We start from the raw sequence: 12,553 nt of genomic DNA, 5'->3' as shown, positions 1-12,553 counted from the left end.
GTTTAAATACATTTTTGGGAAATTGGTTTGCCTTTGTGAAACACTGTGAATTCCCAAAGGACAACACCCCCAACAACAGTATATACACTTACTGGTTGAGAAAAATATATTGTGTTGCCTTATTTTTTTTAATAATAGTGTGATTAAATACATTTCAAGCTTGCAAAATACCACTACAGCAAATATCATTGCATTCAAGGTGCAAAGTCCTGTAAAAATCCACTTGACACCCTAGAAGAAAATAGTTTGGATTTTAAAAATGTCGTGGCAGCTCTGATAATTCCACTGTAGAAGCAGCTATTGCAACTTTTTACTTGTGCTGCCAGAAAATGAGATTGAAAACCAGAGAATGATGTTCAGTGTCATGTGTCCTGATTGGAATATCAACAGCTTTTTATACTGAAACAACAACAAGTTTCCCCACAGCGATCCATGGCTGAGTATTCAAGAATGATACTCATTATGTTACCCAATAAGAGTTAGACTATGTTATATGGAAATGGCGACAGAACATTTAATTTAGGTGAAGTTCAAGAAAAGTGTTATATCGCCAATTTTTAGGTGAACCCTGCCAAGATTTGAACCACACTGCCTGAATGAAAGCACCCTGAGATAACTGCTAACGACTGTACACGATGCACGCTCTGAAAATAGAAACCTATTAGTGTTGAGATCTGGCTGTGGAGCTCTTACTCACTTTTATACCTTCGGTCTGCTGTTTTCCCATTAAGGCATGAAGAGGAGGCCCATTCATTGAATCTGACATTGACTTACTCTACAAAAATAATCACCAATTTGATTCACTTTCCGAGCACTGAGACACTGGCTGGAGAAGCTGCAAAACTTTTCATTACTTGTTAATGCCTCTGTCTTTCAGGCCCGATGGTATTGGCACAGTGACTGTGGAGGAGAAGGAGCACTTTGAAGAGATTAAGGAGAGGCTACGGGTGCTTCTGGAAAACCAGATCACACACTTTAGGTAGGAGCTGGGTGCACCAGTCATGTGCAGAGATCATGCCAAGTTTCACTGCTCAGGGTTAAAATGAAAATCGAATCTGTTGCTTCCACAGGTACTGCTTTCCATTTGGACGGCCAGAAGGAGCGCTAAAAGCAACTCTGTCCCTGCTCGAAAGGGTACATTATTTTTACAACCTGTAAAACTGACAAATGCATGCAAGATTTTACAATATAAAACTTTAAAGTATGCCTTCTTTGTAATTTTGAATGTCGATACAGCCAATCATACAATACCACTATTCATTTTTTCCCCTCCCATTGCTGTGCTCATGTTACTGCTACTGTCCGACTTGTTAGAATTGGCAGGAAGGGGCATGCAGGTGACCTTTCAAAGCACTGGACAGAGTGTATTCATACCTGCTAGATCTGACAATAGAATTCCTCCTGACTGGTTGATCTGATCGACTTCTGAGCCAAATGTGTTCTGTGTACATTTAAACCTTGTGTTCAGATACAGATCACATCTTCATACCAGATGTAAATCTAAGAGAAGATTTTGTGCAAACTTTTCCCAATAAAAAACTTTCCATCTTGCTGTATCTTTCCTTCAAGGTACTGATGAAAGATATTGTCACCCTGGTGCCGCAAGAGGAAGTCAAAACTGTGATCCGTAAGTGTCTGGAGCAGGCAGCTATTGTCAACTACCAGCGCCTGTCAGAATACGCCAAACTGGAAGGTAAATTACTCCTCCATCAGAGCTCCTTTGTGCTTGTACTATTGTAATAAGGACACAGCATGAGAATTCAGCCTTGATATGGCTGTTAATGTAGTGTTGAGAAGATTTCTAATCTCAGTGGGGCAGAGCTTGGTTGTGTTACAGTATGTGGTTATTATTGAAAGCAAATGGAACAGTCAGGGATAGTCAAGCAAAACTAATAAACCTGTTTGCTAAATTTGACCCCACAGGATATAATGAAATAACATTGTCAACTGATGATAATGTTTTTCTGGTCTTGTTGTGGATACATTATTGGAACTGTTGCCGTGAATGGTTTTCAATTAAGCCCTCACACATGACTAGCCATGTTTAGGTGGGACTTTGATGTTACATTCATGCATAGTTGTGATGTTTGAAGGATGTTAATAACTTGAATGGAATAGAAGTTAAGATGTTTATTCTTTGGTCAGTGGGAATCCTTAAAATATAGCAGCTATGCAGTAACACAGCATGGAATAGATTTGTTGCATTGCGATTATGAATATCAAAAAAGGCTAATGACTAATACATTTTTCTTCACAGCTGCAGACAAAGCCTCTCTAAGTGTCTTTTGTGTATTTATTTAAATAATACTTGTTTGAAGTGACAAATACTATACTTATTTTGTCTAATCTTCAACCTATTTAGTAGTGAAGGTACAGTAAGTAAAAATGCATTCAATTCAGTCTTTATGCTGACTTCGTCCACCATGCCTCAGTTTCTCTTTCAGCTGAGTCTTACACTGCCTTAGCCCTACTTTGGCTTACCCAGAAGCTCCTTCTTTTCCTGCTGTCTTTGCCATACTTTTCCTTGCTCTCTGATGACTTCCATACTCACTCTTCTCTTTTCCTTGTCTTTTGGCTTTTGCTGCTTCTTATTAGCTGCTGTTTGAGAACAGGAAGCTCATTAAATAATGGAACTGCCCCTTGTGGCAGTTTTCTTTTTCTGTTGCACAGTCCACATTTTCTTTAATAGGCATTGCAAACATCTTTCTTTTTCCTACATTAGTTTTACTGGGAGGAGCATCAGGTGAACAAAAACATACAGATACAATACAAATGAAAATTGTGTCCCTCTATTATTTAATATTTTCCTCCTAGTACTCTCCTACCCAATCCTCATACATTGCAGTTAAATAAACATCAATAACATGTATATGAATTAAATGCAAAATACAAATGCAATCTTCAGAGAGCTTTATATCAAACACACAATGTACTTTTATCTCGGGAACCAGGCTCAAGGACATCAAATTTAAAGCAAATGTGCCATCAGTATAGCGGTCTATACAGATACACAGCATCCAATTAAAATAAAAATGTAATTGTGCTGTTAGTAGAAAAACGTTAGAGTAAGGGCCAAAGTAGTGCGTGTGTTTGTGCTGAAAGCCATGACTTCCTGTATCCATTTCAAATTAAAAGCCCTTGTTTCAAATTAAAGGCACTGCAACTTTTCATTCACATTCCAGCCATATTAACCGTGTCTTGTTTGTTTTTTAAAAAAAGCATAAAAAACAGACTATCCCAATGCCTAAACTAAGTCATATGCAAAATATAATCCAGTACTAGAATTGCAAGCAATTATAAAAGGGTCCAAGCACATAATAATAATAATAATAATGCAAAATTCGACCAAAAACAATAGGGTTCCACAACCGTTGGTGCTTACATCCCTTATAAATACAAGAGCTGAAGTTACTATTTTTTATCATGAACTGATCATAAACGATCATTACTGAATGTTACAGAATTCCAAAGAATAACAACACAAGTACCATGGTGTATTTCTAATTCTGAGTTACCCACTACTGCACTCTGTCCCTGTGTGAGCTACTTTCAATCTAGGCAAAAGTGCACATGCAGGTCTAAGTTCGGTGGACACATATGTAGGTGTGTCCAAATACTTTGATAGTTTGGAAAACACAAGTGCAAGTACATCGGTATCACAACATGGCAAAGTGGTGAAGTAAAAGTAATAGATACTTAGAAAGTGTTTCACATCGTCAATGACCTAATTACTTAGCCTGGTAGAGGATGAAGTAACCTCAACAGTTTTAGCTTTGAGTATTCTGGGTAAAATTACTTTTTTTGCTAATTTATCATTAATTAAATTTCAAAGTGAACAAAAAAAAACCCTCAATATTCTAAAATCAGGTGCTGGGATAATGTTGAGGAGTGAGCAGAAGTAAATTGTGCATACTGATGCAATTAATTTATTAAAAACAACGTCACTGATGTTGTGTTGTTGATAAATCAATCATATCAGGAGCTGCCCTAAGCTGCCATGTGTAAATTGCCCTAACTTTTGTACTTAAATGACACAGTGTCACTCTCCGTGGCCTTGCAAGGCTGGCTAGATTACTGAACCAAATGAAAAAAAAAAGTATTTACTCTAGTGCAACCACATCACAGTTGTGTGTAGCCACAAATACCATACAACCATATTCCCCAAAATACTGTTCAATTAAAATTGTGCTAAAAGAAACCATGACCTTACGGAAGACAATGAAGATTTAACCTTAATATCTCAGTTGCGATGGTTGATTGTTCCCAGTACCCCTTTCCATTTTTCTGCCTTCCTTCTTCAACAATTAGGAACAAAAAAAACCCACACAGACCTCATCTTCGCAGAGGAAATGTTTCAAAGATCCAACTGACTAACTGAATCACCTCCATACATGCTTGGATATATTCTACTGTACTTGTAGCCGGTTACCCATCTCTCTCATTAACAGGCATAATGCCATCTTACTCACTTTGACTGTCCCCACCCAGCCTGGAAAATATGAACTCAAAGATTAGACTGATAAAGTTTTTTTGCTGACTTTGGCCTATTGATGAAAATCAAGGACATGGATCAGTCATCCAACTCAGGCATGAGATGTGAGGATTTGATGCAGTTTGATAACATATTTATAAAAAAATAAAAAAAATCTTGAAGGTGCTCTGTGTAGCATTTTGATATATTCTTTACTTGACATAGCATATTCAGTTAATATGTATACATTGGTATTACCAGAATAAACAAACCAGCAAACAACTTCATTTTTTTTACATGACATTTTTTGCCATGCCACTCTCTTCTAAGGAAAATTGTTTTACTGCACAAACATATGGAATGACAACTGTTATATAAGTGTCATCAGAAATGTGAGGTTGGATTTAGTTTTATTTTGACTTGATCATTCTTATTTCAAAGGAGCCACACAAATTGTAAAATAATAAAATAAACTTCGAACTGGAAGTATTCAAAACTGTTGGGTGTTTAAGTACATCAAGTCAGACACATTTCTAACAAATTTGTGATTAATCAAATCAGAATCATAAACTTTGTGATCTAAGCCCCCTGGGTCTGGTTGGTAACCCAGCTTTAAAGAGAATCCTAAAGTGTATAGTGAAGCTATAGAATTCAATGGTCTGACAAAGTGGCTTTTGTAAAGTCATTTTGTGGTTTTACTCAGTGTAATTAGACCACGTGACTCTGGTTAATTTGCTTATAATACATTGAAATTTCAAAATGACACCTATTTCACTTTTGATTCCGTATAGTTTTTGGTTTTAAAACATGCAATTCTGCTTTTCCGGCATGAAATTTGTGAAATTTCAAGATTTTTAATTGCAGCACAAAACCTCATATCAGTCATACCCTAGTGACCTCTGTGCTCGTCCGCTCTGACCCTGGCCTCTCGCATGCCTCGGTATCCTCCCTCTTTCTCTGTAGGGAAAAAGAGAGAGATGTATGAGCATCCTGTCTTCTGCTTGGCGTCTCAAGTGATGGATTTAACCATTCGTGAGTACCTCCCTCATTTCCCAGCCACACCCCACCTATGCACCCTTTTGTTTTTCTCTTACAACCAGTATGCACGCCAACTACCACAAGCGACCTCAATTTCTCTCGTACCTGTCCTTTGGTTTGGTTGTATATTATTTTAGTCTGTAAAGTGGACTTGTTACAGTTCTTTAAAATGTTTCAAGCTCAGCTTGTCACTAAAAACACTTTCTACTCTTTCCGTGAACTTTTTTTCTGTCCTGCTCAAACCACCCGTTTCTTGTCTGTGATTTGAATGCATTTTTACTTTGCTTGCGTGTAAATCCTTTTAAGTGCTTAAGATCATGGTACATTCAAACAAAAGACACCCGCATCAAGGAGTTACTTAGAGGGTATCCTCTCAATCCTTTGAGAGAAACATGTCCATTTGTCAACATGTCCCAGTCTTTGAATGTATTCACAATGAAATGCTGACACAGACTGAATATCTTACAATTATTTTTAAAAGTTTTTATGTTTTTTCCAGATTTTCCCATGCTGGATTTTAGGTTAAAATGAAGATGCTCTGTGTTTTGTCTCTTTTTCTTCTAAAGTGTCGGATTTTACAAAATGTACCGAAAGAAGACACCTTTGGCTCAAAGGCTGCTGATATATGTTGAATTGGTTGCTTTTAAAGTGTCAGTCTAACATTTACTTTTTATTTTTGACTCCTGTCTTCCACTATATTCTGCCTATTCTACCTGCACTGAATGTTAATCTCTTCTCTTACCCTTGACCTGATACTTTCCCACCTCTCTCCACCTTCTCTCCATCCTTGCAACCTGTATTTTTTTTGTGTGTGTCTGTCACTTAAATTTAACCTTTACTAAGTGGAGAAATCTCAGAAAGAAATGAAGGATGCAGGTGATGTACTCTATGTCTAACCTCTGCTGTTAGCTCATTCCTGACCAGAAAACACTCTTAAATCATGCCACCATAGACCCTGTCACAACCTTCCTGATACATTGCATAGCCTTATAAGAACATGTTTCAGGAACATTGTGACAACATCTGTGCCTCCCCCTCCCCTCCCCCCTCAAGAGCAGTAACAATTAACACAAATTCAATTTAAAAAGCAGGGTTGCAATAATTGCACTTTTATGATAATATAAAATCCAAGATCAAATTAGGTCTTATCCAAGCGATGCCCATACTTTAAAACCAAAACCAAAGGAAGTGCTTTTACAGGAAAAAAAATATAACAGGAGAGAATCAATGAATTGATGTTTGACAAATGGGGAGATTCATTTTAAGAGGGAGCACAACAGAGTTAGAGAGTGCAAAGTTAGCATGATCTATAGAAACAGAATAGCGACATTAATATGGAGTACGGTTGAAATAAACCGGAATTCTCCGTAAAAACAGAAATCTATGATCTTTTGTCTCAACTGAACAGCCAAGATCAAGCACTGCATCCAGTGAAACCTGAACTTAGTGTGAGAGAAATAGAGAAAAGAGGAAGGGGATCTCTTGAGGCCACTATAAAACAGAGGAATGATCACAGCATATAAACTCTATTTCAGTGTTATAGACCACTGACTGCTTTTAGGATAGGGACAGGCAAATATTATGAACCTGTCAATCTGTCGACTAGCTGGCCTGATTTTAGAATATACAATTGAACAACAAACAGAAAACATCTTTTCTTTAATTTCCTAGACTTCATAACTCTTACATAATAACCCTGACTTGAAAGACATGACTAAATCCTAACAATTTCCCCATTGAAGCAGGACACAAGTCCCATTCTATGGAAGCTTTCAGCCATGTTGGCATGACTTAAGTTCCAGCAGGCAACCACTCATCATCTGCTCTCTGGTCAACAACATTTCTGAGCTACACGATCTCAAGTGGTCGCTGGACTGAGCACAGTCATGACTCTGGCATGTCAGATTAAGACCCTTTATATCAGTATTTTTGTGTGGGTTCTTATCCAATAGGATGATGGTGCTGAGTACACCATTACACACAAGACATACTGTATCTTTACTTCCACATGATAATGTTTTAACTCACTTGAATTGTTGAGCTGGTTGAACAATTAACTCAATAGGAAGGTGAGGTGTGTTCAAGCAGTATTTCCCCCTCTTAGAAACAAATTTAATGGCATTTGTCAAACACAGATCGAGAAAAAAAACAGGCACAATGACAAAAACAAAAACAAAGCAGCATTTTAAGATTCCCTTCAAAACAGTGATTTATACAGAGGTTTGCCAAGAATGCCTTTGTCAAAGATAAAGTTTATACATTTAATCTTAAAGTGAGACTTTTGAAAGAAGAAAACAAAAAATAAATTTCGTGTGGAAAGTGGAATTCATACACATTCAGTGCTTGATACAATACAATCAAGGGTTTTGCTGCTACAGCATTATCCTGTCTGATATGACCAATAAACAGTTTGAGCTAAATACTAAATACTTTGTGAAAAACTTTTCTTCAGTGGTTTTTCCATACTTGTACTTCTGCTACACAATTTTTTTTTTTTAGAATTGACCATTGTCTGCTGACTTTTCCCAATACAAATTAGTTACAAAGCTTTGCTTAAAACATGAAATTAGGGAAGAGAGGTTAAAACTGATGTAATATGTTGTCATGGTTTGCATGTTTTTCTATACATCTGCGTCAGTGACTGCTTTGACCAGCGGTATTATGTTTGCTGGTTGTCTCTCCGTCTTTATCAATCTTGTGATACATCAGGATATCTTAAAATTGTTCACAAATGTTCACTTGAACTCGAGGATGAAATAATTTGATTCAGTGGTTGTATGTCCATTCGAGTCTTGTGAATGCGATATCTCAGGAACATCTTAAGGGTGTTTGATTACATCAGGCAGAAACTTTGTTTTGCCTTTGTTTTGGGAGAAATCAGATTTTTGGGAGGACAAAAAATCTGTTTGGTTTTTGAAATGGCACAAGAGGAATTAACCTATGCCTCATGCTAAGGTTGCACATTGTGCAATGTGGGACCTCGTCAGCACTGGCATTAAACAACGTAGAACAAAATTGAACTTAGACTGCAAACAAGCTTTCCTCCAAGAACCATGTCAAAGGGATTATAGGTTTCACAAATTTAGTGAAATAGAAAAGAGCATTTTTTTTTCCATATCTGAATTACCAGAGTCAACTCTATGATCCAGTCCCACCAGGAACCTGCTGCATTCTGGTTGGCTGCATTGTAAGATGAATAATGTTCAACACAATGGGCTTAATTGTCTGCTCTACCTACATATACGTTTGCTATCAAACCAACCTTTGGGTTGATGGTAATACAGTTTAATTTCATCCAAAAAAAATTCCCAGTCTTTTAGAACCCCAGCCAGTCAATTTATCCCGGCTAATGTTACTCTATTTTGTGTATGTGTGTGTGTGTGTGTGTGTTTATTTATATATATGTATATATATTCATATATACTTATAAATAAATATGCACCTTGGAGTTAATTATCATGCTTATACCATGGCCTCTGTCAAAAAGCACCAGTCAGACAAAACCACGTATAGTTGATGCCTCCTGGCATATGTCCAACTAATAAGAAACAGTACATTTTCTGGCCATGGTATAATTTCTGACCTCCCACTGAACATGCTAAAGACATGAAAGTCAAAATCCCATGTTGTGCAGTCTACACTGATGAGCCAACATATTAGGTCCGTCTCTGAGTAATATGAGATGGTTGGTTGCATACCACCACAACAGCTCTGAGTCCCGTGGCATGTCCTCAACAAAGCCTCTAAATTGTCCTGTGGTATCAGGCACCAAGACGTTTGCATGAGATCCTTTAAGTCTGTAAATGTCTTGTTCCAGCCTGCAACACCCTCTCACCCGGTTCCAGGTCTGTTCCTCCTTGGACTAATTGTTGCTAGGTGACTTTACTGAGTGGAAGCAACGGTTTTCAGTGATTCTCCAACCTTGTCTTCTGGCCATAAGTTCTTGGCCCCTGTCACAGTAGCTCAGGTGTTCACACCTGCCCATTTCTGCTACATCCAAGATGCTGACTATAAGAACCAACCATTCGCTTACTGCTTGACATATCCCAGACTTTGACATGAGCTGTTGTCATGATATGATCAACTTTATTCACATCATCTGTGAGTGGTCAGAATGTTTTGGCTCATCAGTGCATATTTACTCTTAATAACAGTACATTGATATGAAACTTCAACCCCCAAAACAATAATAATTTGCAGCCTGTGAAGATAAACACAACATGGCCACAGTACTGCATGATGAGTGTTCGGTGTACATGCTGTTTACATCCCTCATTACGCCCATGTTTCTCTGGATGACATCATCATTGTTCTGTCACAGTGACAGAGATTTGACTCATTAGCTTGATACTACAGGCCATTACTACTTCTAGCCACCCAACAGTGCTTTTCAACACTAAAGGAAATACTGTTGTCATCACACAATGAGTTAAACCTAAAATTACATTATAAATAGGGCTGGGTTAAACATACAGTGCGTTTAATGTCACATTTAAACTTTGCCTCCAAAAATTATAGAACAAAGTAAGGATCAGTGCAATTTAAGTCAGCCAAAATCTGACCAGATATATTTTCAATTTTGAATCGTGATTTAGCCTTTCGGACAAAAGTATGAAGATCTAGTACCCAGCCCTAATTATAACAAGATGGAATTTCATGCTTTTTAATATGACTATGAGATTGTCCCGATGATTCAGGATGAGGCTATAGACTGGACTAAGGATCACTTTTGAGGCAACAGCTATATCCAAAATTTGTGAGTGACTTAATCCTTAAGCTCCATTGTTTGGGAGTAGGAAGGATAACATGCATGTCGGTTACCTTTGTACAATATAAATACTGTATCAAAGAAGAAACATATCTCAAAGCACGGTTGCTCTTAAACACCTTAGCTTGCATGAATAGAGAGTCAAGAGCCTTTGTTCATAAATGAGTAGATACTGATGGATCTTTCAGTCCACACTGATCTTTGACCTTTGTGCTCCAGAGAATGTGGGGCGGTTACTCACCCCTGCCAAAAAACTGGAGGACACCATCCGTCTGGCTGAGCTGGTGATCGAAGTGCTTCAGCAGAATGAGGAACACCATGCTGAGGTTCGTGTGCTGGTATATGTGCATGCATCTACACACACACACGCGCACACACACACGCACACACGCACGCACACACACACACACACACACACACACACACACACACACACACACACACACACACACACACACACACACACACACACACACACACACACACACACACACACAAACCACGTGGTTTACCAGCAGTGTGGCTTGCTTGGGCTGGTTAGAACTAGTGATCAGCATGAATTGTGTTCTACCTATCTCAGCTCCTTGTATAATGAATAAATATCATTAGTGAAAGAATGTTACTGAGTTCCGTGAGCTTCTACAAAATAGATGTATTTAATATTGATAGGTAACAATTTAAGAATGACATCAGGATGTCTGTAGGTAAGAAACACTGTCAGCAAATACTGAATCATTTAAAAGACATTTTGGCAAGTTGAATGTCCAATATCCTTGTTTTACATACCTGATTTAATCAGATGTATTGTATATGTTAATCTGTGTAATTATTGTAAAATATTTAAGTTATAATTAAGATATTCAGTCAAATGTTGTCTCTTCTTTCAATGAGCTGATGATATTTTTCTGATGTGAAATCATTATAATATTATAGTGACTGCCAAACCCTGTTTCCTTGAAATTGTGTTTCTCAGTTATAGTGGGGTGCAACACAATTACTGGCTGAAAAATGTTCACAAAAAACATTTATTTGAATAAAAGAGGTGCTGCATTTATGACTGCATCAGAATTAACAGGAATAGGTCGGGGCTGAAATTGGGGGTCACATCCAGACTCCAGTCTGTGGTTTAGGCAACAACAGCACTATCAGGGGAGGATGGTGGTTCTGACTAAATGCAGATAAACACATGTCAAGTCACTTTAAACTTTTTCTGTACCAACCAGACTCCTGTATTTTCCTAACCTGAAAGAGCTACTTTAATGCTCAGTATGTTAATTAACAACATTTCCTTATTGTGTTGATAGGAGACAGAGTTGTCTGCCAATCAATTGCAACCAGCCATTTGGTTCCTCAAAAAGTAAACAGCTATCCTAAAACTAGTTAAATGATGCGATGTACGAGGAGCAATGAAAAAGTCTGCAAGAAGCCTGTGCAGCGAGATCCTCATGCTGCACCTTTGTTTGGTCAGAAACCTGTGTAGCTGAGCCATATTCCAGTTTGAGAGGAGTACCCCATAGGGCCACTTTTCTCAAACTGTTACAATAGATGTATCAGTAACAGAGTTTGGTTTATGTTGGGGATATTGATTGACTTCAGTTGATAGACTTTCCATTTAATATGTTTACATTTATGTCCATTACAGTTTTTAAAATCTTCAAACCTACAGTGCACCTCAAAATTAATTAATAAATAGATAATAGATGAATTCAACAAGTTATATTGTAGTGCTCCTGACTGTTGGTACATTTAGCTTCTAAATAGTACAACACAGATCCCCATTGCCCACCTGCGTCGAATCATCATGCTACTGTATGTATTATGTGCACAGTAGGCCTGACACAAAGTACACACTCTAAGTAGTAGTGGAGAACTATCAGTCATGGTCTCACAGCAGAGCAGCTTCTCTGTTTACACTGAGCTGAAAGGATACTGAAGGAAAGCAACACAAAACATGAAGACAGAGGGAAAAGAAATGCAGTAAAGAATATGCATTCTGAAGGTTTGCTTTCATTTAAGTCTTTCAGCTTTGATACTTACATATAGTACATGACATTTGTGACCTTGTTATTTAACCAAAACCAAAACTGACTCACTTCCTTTTTGCTTTTTATTTTAATGATTTATTTGGTTTGCGGGGAATTGTTTGAACAGGGAAAAGAGGTATGTGATTGTCTTAGAGCATATGCCCATTCTCTATCCTACCCATATTAAAAGTCCTTTGCATGATACAGCTTTTGTTGTAGAGGATCAATAATGTTTCCCATCGCAACAATGAC

The 12,553-nt window shown here is 37.7% G+C and overlaps 1 protein-coding gene across 4 annotated transcripts in view; it reads left to right on the top strand.

Annotated features, from left to right (window-relative positions):
• cadpsa (Ca2+-dependent activator protein for secretion a) overlaps nt 1-12,553 on the top strand; it is a 173,261-nt gene that overhangs the window by 95,021 nt on the left and 65,687 nt on the right. For 2 of the 4 annotated variants that reach the window (XM_069141914.1, XM_069142071.1), the window contains exons 14-18: nt 878-979; nt 1,071-1,134; nt 1,570-1,693; nt 5,435-5,503; nt 10,497-10,603. In XM_069141914.1, the coding sequence (XP_068998015.1) occupies nt 878-979; nt 1,071-1,134; nt 1,570-1,693; nt 5,435-5,503; nt 10,497-10,603 (466 nt within the window). The remainder of the gene's footprint in view (nt 1-877; nt 980-1,070; nt 1,135-1,569; nt 1,694-5,434; nt 5,504-10,496; nt 10,604-12,553) is intronic. The other 2 variants (XM_069141990.1, XM_069142154.1) reach the window with 1 other exon arrangement.

Source organism: Embiotoca jacksoni, unplaced genomic scaffold (genome assembly GCF_022577435.1).
Source record: "Embiotoca jacksoni isolate LCO1_2020_lvr unplaced genomic scaffold, fEmbJac1.0.p SCAF_1, whole genome shotgun sequence".
Lineage (NCBI taxonomy): Eukaryota > Metazoa > Chordata > Actinopteri > Embiotocidae > Embiotoca > Embiotoca jacksoni.
This window is presented reverse-complemented; position numbering and strand designations above follow the sequence as displayed.